At 45.9% G+C, this 19,279-nt stretch overlaps 2 protein-coding genes across 2 annotated transcripts in view; one reads left to right on the top strand and one right to left on the bottom strand.

Moving 5' to 3' along the window:
* Positions 1-19,279, top strand: part of R3HCC1L (R3H domain and coiled-coil containing 1 like) — a 201,581-nt gene that overhangs the window by 140,844 nt on the left and 41,458 nt on the right. The window lies entirely within an intron of this gene.
* LOXL4 (lysyl oxidase like 4) overlaps positions 2,198-19,279 on the bottom strand; it is a 151,468-nt gene continuing 134,386 nt past the window's right edge. Inside the window, exons 15-16 of the mRNA XM_063962301.1 lie at positions 14,382-14,745; positions 2,198-4,884 (exon numbers count right to left, since the gene is read on the bottom strand). Coding sequence (XP_063818371.1) covers positions 14,675-14,745 — 71 coding nt within the window. The 3' untranslated portion in view covers positions 2,198-4,884; positions 14,382-14,674. The remainder of the gene's footprint in view (positions 4,885-14,381; positions 14,746-19,279) is intronic.

Below are 19,279 nucleotides of genomic sequence, written 5' to 3'. Positions count from 1 at the left end.
GGAGCGAAGGCTCCATGCCCGAAGCATGGCGAGCGAAGCGAGCCATGCGAGGGGACGCGTGCACTAATTGGGGTTCCCGGTCACTCTACGAAGAAAACGACACAAAAAACCCACAAAAAACTCATGTCGACCCTTTTCCATGTCGACCTTGTTCCTGTCGACCTTTTGTCCATGTCGACCTAAGGTGTGTCGACCAATTGACCTTTGTGCTGTCGACCCTCAGTCCCAGACCCCTTTTGAATCACCTGTAGCCATAATATAGTATAATAAGGCTGTATTTTTTTTTTTAAACAACTTTAAGGAAACACCCAGCTTTGTAAGTTTTGTTTTTTAAATAAAGCTATTTTAATTAGGGACTTCAAAAGAAAGATTAGATACAGCAGAGTAATGGGCAAAACCATGTGCACTGCAGGTGGGGCAGATGTAACATGTGCAGAGTGATTTAGATTTAAGTGGGTTATATTGTTTCTGTGCAGGGTAAATACTGGCTGCTTTATTTTTGCACTGCAATTTAGATTTCAGTTTGAACACACCCCACCCAAATCTAACTCTCTCTGCACATGTTATATCTGCCCCACCTACACTGCACATGGTTTTTTTGGTTTGCTAACAAACCTGAATAACCCCCACAGTCTCCAAAAGAGTGTACCCAACAAACTTAAGACAGACACAGAGCTGGCCCTAACCAATATGATGCCCTAGGCAAGATTTTGGCTGGTGCCCCCTAGCACCACCGCTGGTTCCGCCTCTGACCTTGCACCTCTTTCCCAGCACCATCATCCCTCACCCATAGCAGTCCTTATTTTGGTGTTTTGGTGTTTGTACCCCCTATATTTTAAATATGAACAGTTGCACATTTGGCGCACAGCCCAAAAAGGGGTGTGTTTTGCTGGCAAGGGGCATGGCCACACAATAGTAACCCCAATTCCAATTACGCCACACAGTACTGCAACTTCATTCACATTTGATCATGCGATAGTGTTCATAATTCATATTACATCCCACAGTAGTATCACTTTACCTTATATACGTTACTCCTCACAGTAGAGCCCCTTATTCACAGTACATCACACCCTATTGCTCTTTATTCAAATTAGACGACACAGTAGTGCCCTTTCTATACGCAACGCCACATAGTAGAGCACCTTATACACATAATGCCACACATTAGTAATGCATTTATACACATAATTCCACACAGTAATGCCCCTTACACATATGAGACTCATTAATAATGTCCTTATAAACATAATGCGCCTTACACATTATGACAACCTTTATTAATGCCCTTTTACCCATAATGTCCCTTACACATAAGCTGCACATTATTAATGCCCTTATACACATAATGACACACACAGTGCCCCCCTACACATTTGCTGCACATTATTAGTGCCTCTATACACACAATGACACACATACAGTAGTACCCTTTAATGCATTTTTACATGACACACATAATGCTCTTTACACATATTCCGAACACTACTGCACAACCAACCCACTCACATGCACACAGCACTCACACTGCCACTAACACTGTGACCTCTGCCTCTGCTTGGATACAGATGTGTCCTCATAAATATTGCCTCAATGCTAACATCTGGCACCTTTTTTTAATGAAAATGCATCTTATTTGCATTGCTATGTGGCTAGGATGTACAAGCAGAGCCTGCTGATTAAAATGATATGTGGCATGCCTATATACTTTGTGCGACTGTGGCTGTATCTGCATATGAAATGCTACACACAGAATATAGGCATGCCGCATATCATTTTAATTAGCAGAAGCTGCTGATGCCCCTAGGCATATCAAATGCCCTAGGCAATTGCCTAGTTTGCCTATGCCTAAGGCCGGCTCTGGACAGACAAGTGTTAGCAGATACAATTAAGTAAATTGTGTGATGTTTATGTAAGTATGTTTTCCTATTGGGTAAAGCGTATTCTCAAGATTATGATTACATTTCTTTGCAGCTTTCTAGTGTAAATGAAACACATTAGAAGCTGTTTTTAAACAAATACAGTATTTAAAAGAAAACAAAAATAATTAAAATAAAATAAACTCAAACCCTCCCTCTCTTCTATTTTATAATCCAACTCCCTCTTTTATGTTTTTCAAAGACCAGTGAAATAACCGTAAAAAGGTGAAAAGTCTAAAAATACCCAAAACTTAAAGAAAAAAAACAGCAAAAGGCAGTTTGCAATTGACCACAGTGGTTTATTGTGTTTAACTCAACAGTTTGTTCCAACGTGTAACATACACTCCATGAAAAACACACATCTGTACAGTATAATAAAATATAAAACCAAACGTTTCATAATCTCTGCAGAGTGAACCAGTCCTGTAGGTGGTACATACAGTATTGTGTACATTAGTTAAACATTAATTAATGTACTGAATGTATGAGGTATTACACAGCAGGATAAAAAGCTCCAGTACAGTATTATTACATGTCAAAATACTATACCTTGGAAACTTTACAGTTCTAATAATGCAGGCTAAATTATTGTTAAACTCAGGGATTTGGGCCCACTGAAATGCATGGGACCTTTGTTCCTGGATCATTATTTTAATAGTCCAGATACACTAATCCCTTTCAGAACAAGCAATATGCATTTTGGGGTAAATATCTGAGTGCGTCAATTGCATTAAAGTAACTATGGAAAGGAATGGTGGAAGAATTATTTACCCTGTTGTGCCCATGTTGGCTATATGTTGCCCATTCAAATAATATTTAAATTACTATTCTAACAATATCAAAAGCAATATCGGTCTTAAACAAAATGGTGGAATATATTTGTTTTTTGTTTTGTTACTTAATCACCTTTTTTTAACCTGGAAGGAGACACAAGGGAACCACACTGCATCCTGTCTGATTTGCAAAATACTATGAGTTTTCCTGCTTGCTTTTGGTAGACAAATGTTCATGTATTAGTTTGTAACGTCTTCATACTACAGATTTCAGTTGATACTTGTCAGAGCTCTGGTTCCGCTCATTGCCCATAATATAAGTTTCAGTGTAGCACCGTGAACCAGGTAGCCATTAGGACTGTTGAAAAACTGGTCAAAGTCTTGTTTTCACCCATAAGGTTACATTGGGAATACAGTACGTATGTATTTCTTTCATGTTTTAGAGCACTGCTACATTTTCCTAATTTGAGACAGAGACTGCTCTGGCCTCTGTCCTGTCTAGGCTAGTAACACATGAGCAGTTTGATTTCCTGTTTGCTCTGCAAATGCTGCCCAAAGGCATACAGTAAACATACAATAAGCACCAATGGGATCATTTATCAATGAGTGATAACTTTCACTGTGAGTGATAAATGACACCAGTCAATCAGCTTCTAACTTCCATGTCAAAGGCTATGTTTCAAAAATGACAGGAGCTGATTGGCTGGTGCAATTTATCACTCACAGTGAAATTTATCATTCATTGATAAATGAGCCTGCAAGTCTAGTGGGCTTCTAGACGTAAAGTTCTTAAGGTCAAGCAGCTTGATCTTATTGTGCCCCACAGTGACATAAGACTGTCTTATCTCTTTATCTATAAATACTCAGTTTTGCTATTTGTGTTTCTACTTGTAAACTCCTGCGAGTATGCTGGTGCATATATAAATAAATGCTGACCGTCTTTTTCATTACAGTATTTTGTCATTTTTTTAGACCAAGTAACAATTTAATACCCCTTTCACACCGCAGCTTGTACCCGGTAATTTGCCGATTTTTCAGGCTTCCTAAACGGTTTGAGCTGCGATGTGAAAGGGTCACCTTCAATTTACCGTTTACAAAATACCGGTATTTTGAAACGGTAAAAAAGCAGGGTCCTACCCGTTTCAGACCCGTTTAATTGTGCAGTGTGAAAGGGTCTGAAACGGTATTTGCAAGCCCCAGAAGGTGATAGGCTGTCTCCATGTGTGATGTCACCAGGCAGAAGCAGGAAATAAACATTTAAAATGACAACCACTGTTTTGTATGGGTGAAACGGGTTCAATGTGAAAGGTACCAAAACGGTAATGAAATGGTAATATACTGGTTACAACATGCGATGTGAAGGGGGTTTAACTGCTCAGACCCGTTTTAAGAACCGTTTAAAGAATCGTTTCAAAAGCAGGTTTTGCGATGTGAAAGCAGCACTAGTGTGTGTACAGTGATTTATAGACGTAGCTGAACATTTTCAGCAAGCACCTGTCCAAATGCAAGTTTCAGCTAGCACCTAGAGTGGAGGACATCTGTGATCACGTCAAAATCCCTACAGAATGTGGGTGTGAGTGGGAGGACCAATGAGCTGTGTAGTGTCTGTGATTGTGGCTTCTGATTGGACCTTCATCTTGCTCCTCCCACCAAAGCAACTTGCTTCCACGGTTTTCAGCTAGGAAAATTAGGCTAACCATGAAGCATGGAGATAAGTGTCTGTATGGACCTACCCCCAGGCTCAGTGAATAGGGGGTGCAAGCTATAATGTTATTTTGCTATCCTGTGAGTATCGTGTAATTGAGCCGTCTATGTTTTTTTCCCATTTACAAATACATTTTTTGTTTTATTAGCTAAAGTGCACATTGTACAAAGTTTCTTAATGAGCTTTTCTGACATTACATATGTGAATACTGTATATGTCGGTCACAGAAACCTGTGGGAGAAGGTCACTGTCTGACATTTGTTGTAGAAGTAATTATCTCCTGTCGCTGGTTTGTCCTTAGAAACTGTGCCTCGTTATCTTCAGATCCCGCAGTTAAATAATTAAGTTTTTTTGATAATTTGGCTAAAAACCTTTGGTGCTGAAATATATATTAATATCAGGGTTTTGATGTGATCGTTAGTGTTTTCATTGTCCACCACCACAATCCAGATCAGAGGCTTACAATTTGTTTATGCGCAGTAGAGATCTGTAAGTAAGCACAGTATACAGTTATAGATCCACATGAGGTGTGAGGTGCTGTTTGCCCGCTACACTTGGAGTCTTGAGCCTCCAACGCTACTCATCCTGAACTGGAAATTGGAATCATTGGAGACTTCAAGGACCCAGCAGATTGGGCACACAGTGCATTATAAGCACCCAAGCCCCAGCCTTAGTATTAAGGGTCCGATTCAGACCTGATTGCTGCTGTACGTTTTTGCAGCGTCTGCAATCAGATAGCCGCCTCCCATAGAGAGTGAAAACCCGTCCCATGCAAGTATGCAAATGTATGCGTAGAACGTGCAAAAATTCTGCCAGACTGCGGACATCTGCAAATCCATTTGCAACTCACTATCGAATGGTTTTTCCAGTCTGTGCGTAGCGCAGGACTTACTCCTGCAATATGATACAAACAGGCTGTTCGGGGTCGGAGCAAACGTCACACACCCTCCCAGAAAACGCTTGGGAAATCCTGCATTTTTCCTGACACTCCCAGACATCCAGTTACCACCCACAAACGTCCTCTTGCTGTCGATCATCTTGTGAACGCCCGTGCCATCAAAATTTTAGCACCATCCTGTCGCTGTATGGCAACGTGCCTGCGCATTGCGGTACATCCGCATCCGCAGTCATTTGATGATCGGCCGCTGTGCGATTTTGCACAGCAGCGACCAGATCTGAATCGGACCCTAAGATAGGTGGATTTTTCTTTTTTATAATTTTCTCCATTTACTGTGTTTATGAATTTGTTCCATTAAATGACAGACTTGTCACATAGGAATATATTTCGTCAGCTCAATGACCTTCCATATTATGTAGAACAAAATGACACCATTGTTGAGGATGACAGCAGTAACCTGACATCCTGTGACAGCGATACATATATAAAAGTGTTAGAAGAACAACGTATTTCCGTACAGACAAGTACAATCTGACATGTATTCAGATGGTGTCAACTGTTGTTTTTTACCATTACTTGTGGCAAACAAGTGGAAAACTGGGAAATTATGTTATTGGCCTTCAACTCAGATCAACCAAGTACAATTCTGTGTGTATTGAATGGTGCAATATTGTTCTTGTTGGAAATTAGATATAAAGGTTTTGCGTTCTTTACAAAGTTTACAGCATACCATACAGAGGACCGCATTCTTAAAAAGGAGTAAAAGTTTTTAAAAATCAATTTTTAATGTCTGAAGACGGGTGGCTGATTCAGGTGTGGTTGGAGGAACTATCGCTGGTGCTTACATGGAAGCAGCAGCGATTGCACTAATATGGTGATGCAGCAGGGGGCGCCACTCATTACTGATCCAAATTGCATCCAAGGATGCAGAAACGGATCTTCCCTGGCACTGTTGGAGAGCTTGCGGCACCCACGGGGACATGCAAGTTGGCCGTTGCAGAAGCCTGAAAATCTGAGTGCAACAACAGAGTTCGCTGGCCTCTTCACGCCCGCTAAACGGCAGCAACAAATAGTACTGTTGTCGCCCCCAATCACTGACAGTCTGATGCCTTCCTGTGTCGCAGAATGTGTCCTGCGCATGTGCAAAGTACTGAACATCGGTACTTTGCGGTACAGGACAGCACTTCGTCCACATCTTAATCAGGCCCACCTGAGCGATATATCGCCATTCGATCAAACGTCCAATATATTGCGAGTCCGTGTGTACACCAGATATGTCTGTGAACAACTTTGTTCGCAGACATATCGCGTCAGCCCCACAGCACAGCCGATCGGCAGTATATACAGATATATATTGGTGCATCTGGCTGTGTGTACGGGGACTGACATCTCAACCAGACAGGCACATTTAAATGCCCACCCAGTTGTGTATGACACATCGGGCAGACGATTGGTAAGTGTGTGTGCACTTACCAATCGTCAGATACAGTGGGTGGGCAGATCGGCCGTCCCGTCGGCCACGTGTGTTCCCAGTATAACTCTCAGATATCGTTCACTTTTGAGAATAGATTGAAAACACACAGAAAATTGCATTTTTGGTCGCCATTTGTAAAACAATATTTTTCTGATTTACATAGTAGGATATTAAATACATATTTGACTAAGAAAATAAGAATTTACTCACCGGTAATTCTATTTCTCGTAGTCCGTAGTGGATGCTGGGAACTCCGTAAGGACCATGGGGAATAGCGGGCTCCGAAGGAGGCTGGGCACTCTAGAAAGATTTATGACTACCTGGTGTGCACTGGCTCCTCCCACTATGACCCTCCTCCAAGCCTCAGTTAGGACACTGTGCCCGGACGAGCTGACATAATAAGGAAGGATTTAGAATCCCGGGTAAGACTCTTACCAGCCACACCAATCACACCGTACAACTCGTGATACTATATCCAGTTTGACAGTATGAAAAACAACTGAGCCTCTCAACAGATGGCTCAACAATAACCCTTTAGTTAACAATAACTATTTACAAGTATTGCAGACAATCCGCACTTGGGATGGGCGCCCAGCATCCACTACGGACTACGAGAAATAGAATTACCGGTGAGTAAATTCTTATTTTCTCTGAGGTCCTAGTGGATGCTGGGAACTCCGTAAGGACCATGGGGATTATACCAAAGCTCCCAAACGGGCGGGAGAGTGCGGATGACTCTGTAGCACCGAATGAGAGAACTCCAGGTCCTCCTCAGCCAGGGTATCAAATTTGTAGAATTTTGCAAACATGTTTGCCCCTGACCAAGTAGCTGCTCGGCAAAGTTGTAAAGCCGAGACCCCTCGGGCAGCCGCCCAAGATGAGCCCACCTTCCTTGTGGAATGGGCATTTACAGATTTTGGCTGTGGTATGCCTGCCACAGAATGTGCAAGCTGAATTGTACTACAAATCCAGCGAGCAATAGACTGCTTAGAAGCAGGAGCACCCAGCTTGTTGGGTGCATACAGGATAAACAGCGAGTCAGATTTCCTGACACTAGCTGTCCTGGAAACATAAATTCTCAGGGCCCTGACTACGTCCAACAACTTGGAAGCCTCCAAGTCTTTAGTAGCCGCAGGCACCACGATAGGTTGGTTCGAATGAAAGGCTGATACCACCTTAGGGAGAAACTGGGGACGAGTCCTCAATTCTGCCCTATCCATATGGAAAATCAGATAAGGGCTTTCACATGACAAAGCCGCCAATTCTGACACACGCCTGGCCGAAGCCAAGGCTAATAACATGACCACTTTCCACGTGAGATATTTCAGATCCACGGTTTTTAGTGGCTCAAACCAATGTGATTTTAAGAAACTCAACATCACGTTGAGATCCCAAGGTGCCACAGGAGGCACAAACGCGGGCTGGATATGCAGCACTCCTTTCACAAATGTCTGAACTTCAGGTACTGAAGCTAGTTCTTTTTGAAAGAAAATCGACAGAGCCGAGATCTGTACTTTAATGGAGCCTAGTTTTAGGCCCATATCCACTCCTGCTTGCAGGAAATGCAGAAATCGACCTAGTTGAAATTCCTCTGTTGGGGCCTTATTGGCCTCGCACCATGCAACATATTTCCGCCATATGCGGTGATAATGCGTTGCCGTAACATCTTTCCTGGCCTTAATAAGCGTAGGAATGACTTCTTCCGGAATACCCTTTTCCTTTAGGATCCGGTGTTCAACCGCCATGCCGTCAAACGCAGCCGCGGTAAGTCTTGGAACCGACAGGGCCCCTGCTGTATCAGGTCCTGTCTGAGCGGTAGAGGCCACGGGTCCTCTGAGAGCATCTCTTGAAGTTCCGGGTACCACGCTCGTCTTGGCCAATCCGGAACCACGAGAATTGTGTTTACTCCTCGCTTTCTTATTATTCTCAATACCTTTGGAATGAGAGGCAGAGGAGGGAACACATAAACCGACTGGTTCACCCACGGTGTCACTAGAGCGTCCACAGCTATCGCCTGAGGGTCCCTTGACCTGGCGCAATATCTTTTTAACTTTTTGTTGAGACGGGACGCCATCATGTCCACCTGTGGTTTTTCCCAACGGTTTACCAGCATCTGGAAGACTTCTGGGTGAAGTCCCCACTCTCCCGGGTGGAGGTCGTGTCTGCTGAGGAAGTCTGCTTCCCAGTTGTCCACTCCCGGAATGAACACTGCTGACAGTGCTAGTACATGATTCTCCGCCCATCGGAGAATTCTTGTGGCTTCTGCCATCGCCATCCTGCTTCTTGTGCCGCCCTGTCGATTTACATGGGCGACTGCCGTGATGTTGTCTGACTGGATCAGCACCGGCTGGTGTAGGAGCAGGGATCTTGCTTGACTTAGGGCATTGTAGATGGCCCTTAGTTCCAGAATATTTATGTGAAGGGAAGTCTCCTGACTCGACCATAGTCCTTGGAAGTTTCTTCCCTGTATGACTGCCCCCCAGCCTCGAAGGCTGGCATCCGTGGTCACCAGGACCCAGTCCTGTATGCCGAACCTGCGGCCCTCTAGAAGATGGGCACTCTGCAGCCACCACAGTAGAGACACCCTGGTTCTTGGAGACAGGGTTATTAAGCGATGCATCTGAAGATGCGATCCGGACCACTGGTCCAACAGGTCCCACTGAAAGATTCTGGCATGGAACCTGCCGAAGGGAATTGCTTCGTAAGAAGCCACCATCTTTCCCAGGACCCGTGTGCAGCGATGCACTGATACCTGTTTTGGTTTCAGGAGGTCTCTGACTAGAGATGACAACTCCCTGGCTTTCTCCTCCGGGAGAAACACTTTTTTCTGGACTGTATCCAGAATCATACCCAGGAACAGTAGCCGTGTCGTCGGAACCAGCTGTGACTTTGGGATATTCAGAATCCAGCCGTGCTGGTGCAGCACCTCCTGAGATAGTGCTACTCCCACCAACAACTGTTCCTTGGACCTCGCTTTTATTAGGAGATCGTCCAAGTACGGGATAATTAAAACTCCCTTTTTTCTAAGGAGTATCATCATTTCCGCCATAACCTTGGTAAATACCCTCGGTGCCGTGGACAGGCCAAACGGCAGCGTCTGGAATTGGTAATGGCAATCCTGTACCACAAATCTGAGGTACTCCTGGTGAGGATGGTAAATGGGGACATGCAAGTAAGCATCCTTGATGTCCAGGGATACCATGTAATCCCCCTCGTCCAGGCTTGCAATAACCGCCCTGAGCGATTCCATCTTGAACTTGAATTTTTTTATGTACGTGTTCAAGGATTTTAAATTTAAAATGGGTCTCACCGAACCGTCCGGTTTCGGTACCACAAATAGTGTGGAATAATAACCCCGGCCTTGTTGAAGTAGGGGTACCTTGATTATCACCTGCTGGGAATACAGCTTGTGAATTGCCGCTAGCACCGCCTCCCTGTCTGAGGGAGCAATCGGCAAGGCAGATTTTAGGAACCGGTGGGGTGGGGACGCCTCGAATTCCAGTTTGTACCCCTGAGATACTATTTGCAGGATCCAGGGATCCACCTGTGAGCGAGCCCAATGATCGCTGAAATTCTTGAGGCGACCCCCCCACCGTACCTGGCTCCGCCTGTGGAGCCCCACCGTCATGCGGCGGACTTGGAAGAAGAAGCGGGGGAGGATTTTTGCTCCAGGGAACCTGCTTTTTGTTGCAGCCTTTTTCCCCTACCTCTGCCTCTGGACAGAAAGGACCCGCCTTTTCCACGCCTGTTTTTCTGGGTCCGAAAGGACTGAACCTGATAAAACGGCGCCTTCTTAGGCTGTGAGGGGACATGGGGTAAAAATGCTGACTTCCCAGACGTTGCTGTGGAAACTAGGTCCGAGAGACCATCCCCAAATAATTCCTCACCCTTATATGGCAACACTTCCATGTGCTTTTTAGAATCTGCATCTCCTGTCCACTGGCGAGTCCATAAGCCTCTCCTAGCAGAAATGGACAATGCACTTACTTTAGATGCCAGCCGGCAGATTTCCCTCTGTGCATCTCTCATATATAAGACTGAGTCTTTGATATGGTCTATGGTTAACAGGATCGTGTCTCTGTCTAATGTGTCAATATTTTCTGACAGTTTATCTGACCACGCAGCGGCAGCACTGCACATCCAAGCTGACGCAATAGCTGGCCTAAGTATAATGCCTGTGTGTGTATATACAGACTTCAGGATCGCCTCCTGCTTTCTATCAGCAGGTTCCTTGAGGGCGGCCGTATCCGGAGACGGTAGTGCCACCTTTTTAGACAAACGTGTGAGCGCTTTGTCCACTCTGGGGGGTGTTTCCCAACGTGACCTATCCTCTGGCGGGAAAGGGAACGCCATTAGTACCTTCTTAGGAATTACCAATTTTTTATCCGGGAAAGCCCACGCTTCTTCACACACTTCATTTAATTCATCTGATGGGGGAAAAAACTACGGGTAGTTTTTTTTTCTCCAAACATAATACCCTTTTTAGTGGTACCTGTAGTTATATCAGAAATGTGTAACACCTCTTTCATTGCCTCAATCATGCAGTGAATGGCCTTAGTGGGCATCAGGTTAGACTCATCGTCGTCGACACTGGTGTCAGTATCAGTGTCGACATCTGGGTCTGCTTGCGGTAGCGGGCGTTTTAGAGCCCCTGACGACCCATGCGACGCCTGGGCAGGCACGAGCTGAGAAGTCGGCTGTCCCACATTTGGCATGTCGTCAATTTTCTTATGTAAGGAGTCTATACGTGCACTCATTACTTTCCATAAGCTCATCCACTCAGGTGTCTGCCCCGCAGGGGGTGACATCCCTTCTAAGGGCATCTGCTCCGCCTCCACATCATTATCCTCATCAAACATGTCGACACAGCCGTACCGACACACCGCACACACACAAGGAATGCTCCGAATGAGGACAGGACCCACAAAAGCCCTTTGGGGGGACAGAGTGAGAGTATGCCAGCACACACCAGAGCGCTATATAATGCAGGGACTAACTGAGTTATGTCCCCTATAGCTGCTTTTTCTATATATTATATACTGCGCCTAAATTTAGTGCCCCCCCCTCTCTGTTTTTACCCTGTTCTGTAGTGTAGACTGCAGGGGAGAGCCAGGGAGCTTCCTTCCAGCGGATCTGTGAAGGAGAAATGGCGCCAGTGTGCTGTGAGAGATAGCTCCGCCCCTTTTCCGCTGACTATTCTCCCGCTTTTTTCCATATTCTGGCAGGGGTATTTTCCACATATATAGCCTCTGGGACTATATATTATGGAATTTTTGCCAGCCAAGGTGTTATTATTGCTTCTCAGTGCGCCCCCCCCCAGCGCCCTGCACCCTCAATGACCGGAGTATGAAGTGTGTATGAGGAGCAATGGCGCACAGCTGCAGTGCTGTGCGCTACCTTGGTGAAGACTGATGTCTTCTGCCGCCGTTTTTCCGGACCTCTTCTTGCTTCTGGCTCTGTAAGGGGGACGGCGGCGCGGCTCCGGGACCGAACACCAAGGACTGGGCCTGCGGTCGATCCCTCTGGAGCTAATGGTGTCCAGTAGCCTAAGAAGCCCAATCCGGCTGCAAGCAGGCGAGTTCGCTTCTTCTCCCCTTAGTCCCTCGCTGCAGTGAGCCTGTTGCCAGCAGGTCTCACTGAAAATAAAAAACCTAAATCTATACTTTCTTTCTAAGGGCTCAGGAGAGCCCCTAGTGTGCATCCAACCTCGGCCGGGCACAAAATCTAACTGAGGCTTGGAGGAGGGTCATAGTGGGAGGAGCCAGTGCACACCAGGTAGTCATAAATCTTTCTAGAGTGCCCAGCCTCCTTCGGAGCCCGCTATTCCCCATGGTCCTTACGGAGTTCCCAGCATCCACTAGGACGTCAGAGAAATGTTGTATGTTTTAGTCTATGTCAAAATTAGATGTCGGCAGTTTAGAAATACAGGGGAGATGTATTATAGCGCCACGGATCATGCTGCTATAGCACTTCCGGCTTCGCGAATCAGGAAGTAACATCGACAAGTGGTATTACCATCTTGTCTGCTGGAGCTGTGGAGCGAAAGCTCCCCCTCCCCTGATCCCCGCCTGAGCACACAGCGAATAAGCTTAGTGCTGAATGCGCTGTGTCTCCCTGCTCCTGTGCACATGTGTGAGATCTCACTAGCATTGCGTAATCTCACCTGCAGCCCGAGCCGGAAGCCGTCGCAGCCAGGGACAACTCTGTACCTTCTGTGGTGAATGTGCAACGACACCTGCAGCTGTCGAAATCAAAAGCTGCAGGTGTCAGAACGGTCAGTGCGACTGACCTTTCATACATTGCCCACAATATTGACGTTAGAAAGTAGCACCAATATAGACGGGCACACTGCCGCAGTAATACATGGGGGGGGGGGGGGGGGGGGGAGTGGTATCCGCACACATAACATGCACTGATACCTCACCCCCCCCCCCCCATTTCGACCTTTCATACTTCCACCCCACAGTACCAACTTGTTATGTTATATGTTTATGAGTGACTTTGGTGTGAAAAGCGACAGAAGTTTTGGGAATAACTGTTTAAAAACAGTTTTTTTCTTTTCTAGCTTTTAGAGTATTTTAAACCATTTTTAATGAACTGCTTTTGTAACATATCCCATAGTAACAAGGGGGAGATGAACTAAACCTTGGAGAGATATAACGCACCAGCCAATCAGCTCCTGCCCTGTTACAGGCTGTGTTTGAAAAATGACAGGAGTTGACGTGTTGGTAGTTTATCTCCAACTTTATCACTCTCCAAGGCTTTAGTACATCTGCCACTGGGTTCCTAGACTAATAGATCAGTAAGTCAGATATTTCACCTTGCTGGACGCTGTAGGAGGTACAATACTGATCATTCCATACTTATGGCTAGACTAGGTAAGGGGTGATCCGCTGCTTCCTCCGAGGATGCAACATCGAAGTACCTGCGACATCGGCAGGCTGAGTAACCCTGAGGTAATATAGACCGGCTGCGGTTCCTCCATCTCTGAGGCCAGGAAATCTCCATCGGAACACAAAGCCCTGGCCTTGGCACTCCCACAAAACGGAAGTAACATAACTGAGGCTATCGCCGCCACCTCCTGACCCCCAGTCTGCTGCTGTACTACGCCTGACGACGCAGGTCCCGTACTGCTCGATGGACATCAGTACATTGCAACCAACATCAGATTGCGACTGAACGAATCTGAATCACCCCCAGGTGTGTTCTGCAGTGACTATTATTGCTTGTTTCAATTTATGGGGTCTATTCATGAAGCAGTGAAAAGAGTGGAGAAGTAAGCCTGTGGAGAAGTTGCCTATGGCAACCAATCAGCTGCTCCGTACAACTGTATAGTATGCAAGTTATAAATGTTACGTCAATGCTGATTGGTTGCCACTTCTCCACTAGCCCACTTCTCCACACATTTCACTGATACATGAATAGACCCCTAAAGATCAAAACCTGTGAATCAGCAACTTGCGAAAGCCGCCGCTTAGTAAATCTAGCCCTTAGACTTTGTTGATTTGTTTGGTAAGTACAACACAATGATCTGTGCCTGTAACTGATCACTACTTGATCCCAGAAAATGTTCATATACAGACAGTACCCTCCTGTAGCCAAGGTAGCTGACCTTTTACTGCTCCATCCATGTAGCTTTACATTTATCTTGACGTTGGATCACAGTTTTGGTTGTCTTTGCCGATCGCCATATGACATGGCAGGTTGTAGGGGGAATAGTATACATTTGTTGATGTAAGTGAAACCATGCTTGTATGTTATGTCTTCAATAGGGAAGTTTGAGAACCTGAGTGAGTTGATTCTTTTGTTTCTTCATATTTGAACCTCCTGTGTGTGTAGCCCATCAGAGAGAGCATTGTCTGTTATGAGAAAGTCCTTGAGGAACGCCTCAGAAACACAACAGGTCTACACGAGGTTGTTGGAGAGTCTTTGCTGGTTCTCAAACTCTTCTTCTAGGTCTGCACTGTAGGCGTCACCTGAAGAAGGATAATAAACTGTGTCAGTGAGGCTTGACAGCGCCGGCATTTGTGTACCTTGTTGACGGTTATGACATATGAACTCATTTAAACACATTATGAGGGAGATGTTTCAAGCTTTGGAGAGAGATAATGTTGAGAGAGATAAAGTACTCAGCAATCTGCTTCCAACTGCCATGTTAAATTTACAATTTTATCTCGGTTCTTATTCATACCTCTTTGTGCTGGAAGCACCTTTCTTTTATGTTACAGGCTGTGTTTGAAAAATGACAGGAGTTGATTGGCCTGTACTTTATCTCTCTCCAAGCTTTGATAAATCTCCCCCTTTACCAGGACTGGTGCAAGGAGAGCTACCTTCCTTTAATAAGTCCCAGAGGCTCTCCTCTTCTAGTGAGTCACTGGTGATGGTAATTCTGTCCTTTACACTAATAAGATGCTGCACGTGAGGATCTAATCCATTGTCTCCACCAGGGCCGGTTCAAGGGCGCCCCGGGCAGGAAAGGGGGCGTGGCCTAATACAGGGGGCGTGGTCAGTTACGCCCCATGTACATTGCTAGCGCCGCTTGAATGCTGAGCGGTGCGCAATGACGTCATCGCGCACCGCACAGCAAAAGGTCCTCTCCACGAAGGGAAACTAGACGCTATGCGTCTAGTTCCCTTCGTGGAGAGGACCTTTGCTGTGCGGTGCGCGATGACGTCATCGCGCACCGCTCAGCAAAGTTACTCTCCACGAAGGGAAACTAGACGCATAGCGTCTAGTTCCCTTCACAGGAGGCGGACGGGGACGGCAGCGGGCAGCGGAGCCGGACGGGGGACACAGCGGGCAGCAGTGGCGGATCTTGCCACGGTGCGGCGCCCTCCGGATGGCGCCAGCGCCCTCCGGAAGGCGGCGCCCCGGGCAAAAGTCCTGCTTGCCCGTGGCAAGATCCGCTACTGGTCTCCACATAGTCTTCTACCTCCGCCACCACTGCATGCTGCATGTTACATTGGGGGTCATTCCGAGTTGATCGCATGCTGCAACTTTTTGCAGCCCTTGCGATCAACTAGACGCAGCCTATGGGGGAGTGTTTTTTTTGCATAGCAAGGCTGGAATAGCTTGTGCAGCCATGCTATGCAAAAGAAGTTTTGTGCAGAACAAGACCAGGGTAAGAGTTACTTACCCTGTGCGATGAATCCAGCGTTGAAGGTGCCAGAATTGACGTCAGACATCCGCCCTCCAAACACCTGGATACGCCTGCGTTCGCCGCACCACTCCCAGAAAACGGTCAGTTGACGCCCCGGAACGCCTTCCTCCTGTCAATCTTCTTGCGGTTGCCGCTGCGACCGCTTTCTTCACTAGCGGCGTTGCTGCTCGCCGGGTAACAACGCGCCTGCGCAATGCGGCCGCAGGGCATTAGCAGTTCCGACCCGACCGCACGGCTGCGAAGCAGCGCAGTGTGCGATCGGGTGGGAGTGACCCCCATAGTTCCCAGCAGAGTTGCAGCAAGGCAGGCTCAGTTTGCTAATAGAGGAGATCCCTATGTGTCCCAGCAAAAACATCATGAAACTCGTTAGGTAAAAATAAATAATCCAGTTTAACGTGATATATCTGAAAAGGTGACATTTGGTCCTATCAGGAACGGATGAAAACACTTTGGTTGTTAGTAGGGAAATTATACAACTGAATAGATCCTAACTTCAACTTATACAACTGAATAGATCCTACTAATTACTGAACCTTCATGTAAGACTAATGAAGAGGCCTCTAGCCTGCATCACAATAGGGTATTAGGCAAAGCTGGCAGCAACTGTACTATACACTAGTGGTGGGCTACCTCATATACTGCAAGGGGCCTCCAACCTTCAAAAGGGTTCACATTAACCTTCATTTTGGCAATACAGGTTGAGTATCCCTTATCCAAAATGCTTGGGACCAGAGGTATTTTGGATATGGGATTTTTCCATATTTTGGAATAATTGCATACCATAATGAGATATCATGGTGATGGGACCTAAATCTAAGCACATAATGCATTTATGTTACATATACACCTTATACACACAGCCTGAAGGTCATTTTAGCCAATATTTTTTATAACTTTGTGCATTAAACAAAGTGTGTGTACATTTACACAATTCATTTATGTTTCATATACACCTTATACACACAGCCTGAAGGTCATTTAATACAATATGTATAATAACTTTGTGTATTAAACAAAGTTTGTGTACATTGAGCCATCAAAAAACAAAGGTTTCACTATCTCACTCTCACTCAAAAAAGTCCGTATTTCGGAATATTCCGTATTTCGGAATATTTGGTTATGGGATACTCAACCTGTACCACAAATTGTTCCAGAATTTAAGCACATCCCTCGTGTCTCCTACTTGCTTTAACATTCCCTTAAGTGCTATAGGGGGTCATTCAGACCTGATCGCTTGCTAGCAGTTTTTTGCAGCGCTGCGATCAGATAGTTGCCACCTACAGGGGAGTGTATTTTAGCTGTGCAAGTGTGGGAATGCATGTGCAGCCGAGCGGTACAAAAAGCTCTTTTACAGTTTCTGAGTAGCCCAGGACTTACTCAGCCGCTGCGATCACTTCAGCCTGTCCGGGACCGGAATTGACGTCAGTCTCCCGCCCTGCAAACGTTTGGACACGCCTGCGTTTTTCCAACCACTCCCAGAAATCGGTCAGTTGTCACCCACAAACGCCTTCTTCCTATCAATTTCCTTGCGATCGGCTGTGCGAATAGATTCTTCGTAAAACCCATCGCACAGCAACGATCCGCTTTGTACCCATGTGACGAGCCTGCGCATTGCGGTGCATACGCATGCGCAGTTCTTACCTGATCGCAGTGCAGTGAAAATGAATGACCCCCATTGTCTTATGTTCTTATAATATCCTAATTACAGCCCAACCCTGCCACCTTAATTCAATTTATCCGTTCTCTTCTCACACTGATATTGTATTAATATCTGGACAACAATGATGGTTTGAGTAGGGTGGTACGGGATGGTACGGAGTACCATTAAGAAATATGGTGTTGGTACGCAGTACCACCAGCCCACCGCTGGGGAATAATTTATAAGGAGCATTTTTGTGTGTGAGACATAAAATGGTGTCAGTGGCATAACTGTGTGTGGCATAATATGTAATAAGCATTACGGTGTGTGGCATAATGTGTAATGGGCATTACGGTGTGTGGCATAATGTGTAATAAGCATTATGGTGTGTGTTATAATATGTAAGGTATTACGGTGTGTGGCATAATGTGTAATGGGCATTACAGTACGTGGCATAATGTGTAATAAGCATTATGGTGTGTGGCATAATGTGTAATAATAAGAATTTACTTACCGATAATTCTATTTCTCGTAGTCCGTAGTGGATGCTGGGGACTCCGTAAGGACCATAGGGAATAGCGGCTCCGCAGGAGACTGGGCACAAAAGTAAAGCTTTAGAACTACCTGGTGTGCACTGGCTCCTCCCCCTATGACCCTCCTCCAAGCCTCAGTTAGGATACTGTGCCCGGACGAGCGTACACAATAAGGAAGGATTTTGAATCCCGGGTAAGACTCATACCAGCCACACCAATCACACCGTACAACTCGTGATCTAAACCCAGTTAACAGCATGATAACAGAGGAGCCTCTAGAAAAGTTGGCTCACTACAGCAATAACCCGATTTTTTGGTAACAATAACTATGTACCAGTATTGCAGACAATCCGCACTTGGGATGGGCGCCCAGCATCCACTACGGACTACGAGAAATAGAATTATCGGTAAGTAAATTCTTATTTTCTCTAACGTCCTAAGTGGATGCTGGGGACTCCGTAAGGACCATGGGGATTATACCAAAGCTCCCAAACGGGCGGGAGAGTGTGGATGACTCTGCAGCACCAAATGAGAGAACTCCAGGTCCTCCTCAGCCAGGGTATCAATTTTGTAGAATTTTACAAACGTATTTGCTCCTGACCAAGTAGCTGCTCGGCAAAGTTGTAAAGCCGAGACCCCTCGGGCAGCCGCCCAAGATGAGCCCATCTTCCTTGTGGAGTGGGCATTTACAGATTTTTGGCTGTGGCAGGCCTGCCACAGAATGTGCAAGCTGAATTGTACTACAAATCCAACGAGCAATAGTCTGCTTAGAAGCAGGAGCACCCAGCTTGTTGGGTGCATACAGGATAAACAGCGAGTCAGATTTTCTGACTCCAGCCGTCCTGGAAACATATATTTTCAGGGCCCTGACAACGTCTAGCAACTTGGAGTCCTCCAAGTCCCTAGTAGCCGCAGGCACCACAATAGGTTGGTTCAGGTGAAACGCTGAAACCACCTTAGGGAGAAACTGAGGACGAGTCCTCAAATCCGCCCTGTCCGAATGGAAAATCAGATAAGGGCTTTTGCAGGATAAAGCGGCCAATTCTGACACGCGCCTGGCCCAGGCCAGGGCCAACAGCATGACCACTTTCCATGTGAGATATTTTAACTCCACAGATTTAAGTGGTTCAAACCAATGTGACTTTTGGAACCCAAAAACTACATTGAGATCCCAAGGT

The sequence above is a fragment of the Pseudophryne corroboree genome, chromosome 3, assembly GCF_028390025.1.
Source record: "Pseudophryne corroboree isolate aPseCor3 chromosome 3, aPseCor3.hap2, whole genome shotgun sequence".
Classification (NCBI taxonomy): domain Eukaryota; kingdom Metazoa; phylum Chordata; class Amphibia; order Anura; family Myobatrachidae; genus Pseudophryne; species Pseudophryne corroboree.
This window is presented reverse-complemented; position numbering and strand designations above follow the sequence as displayed.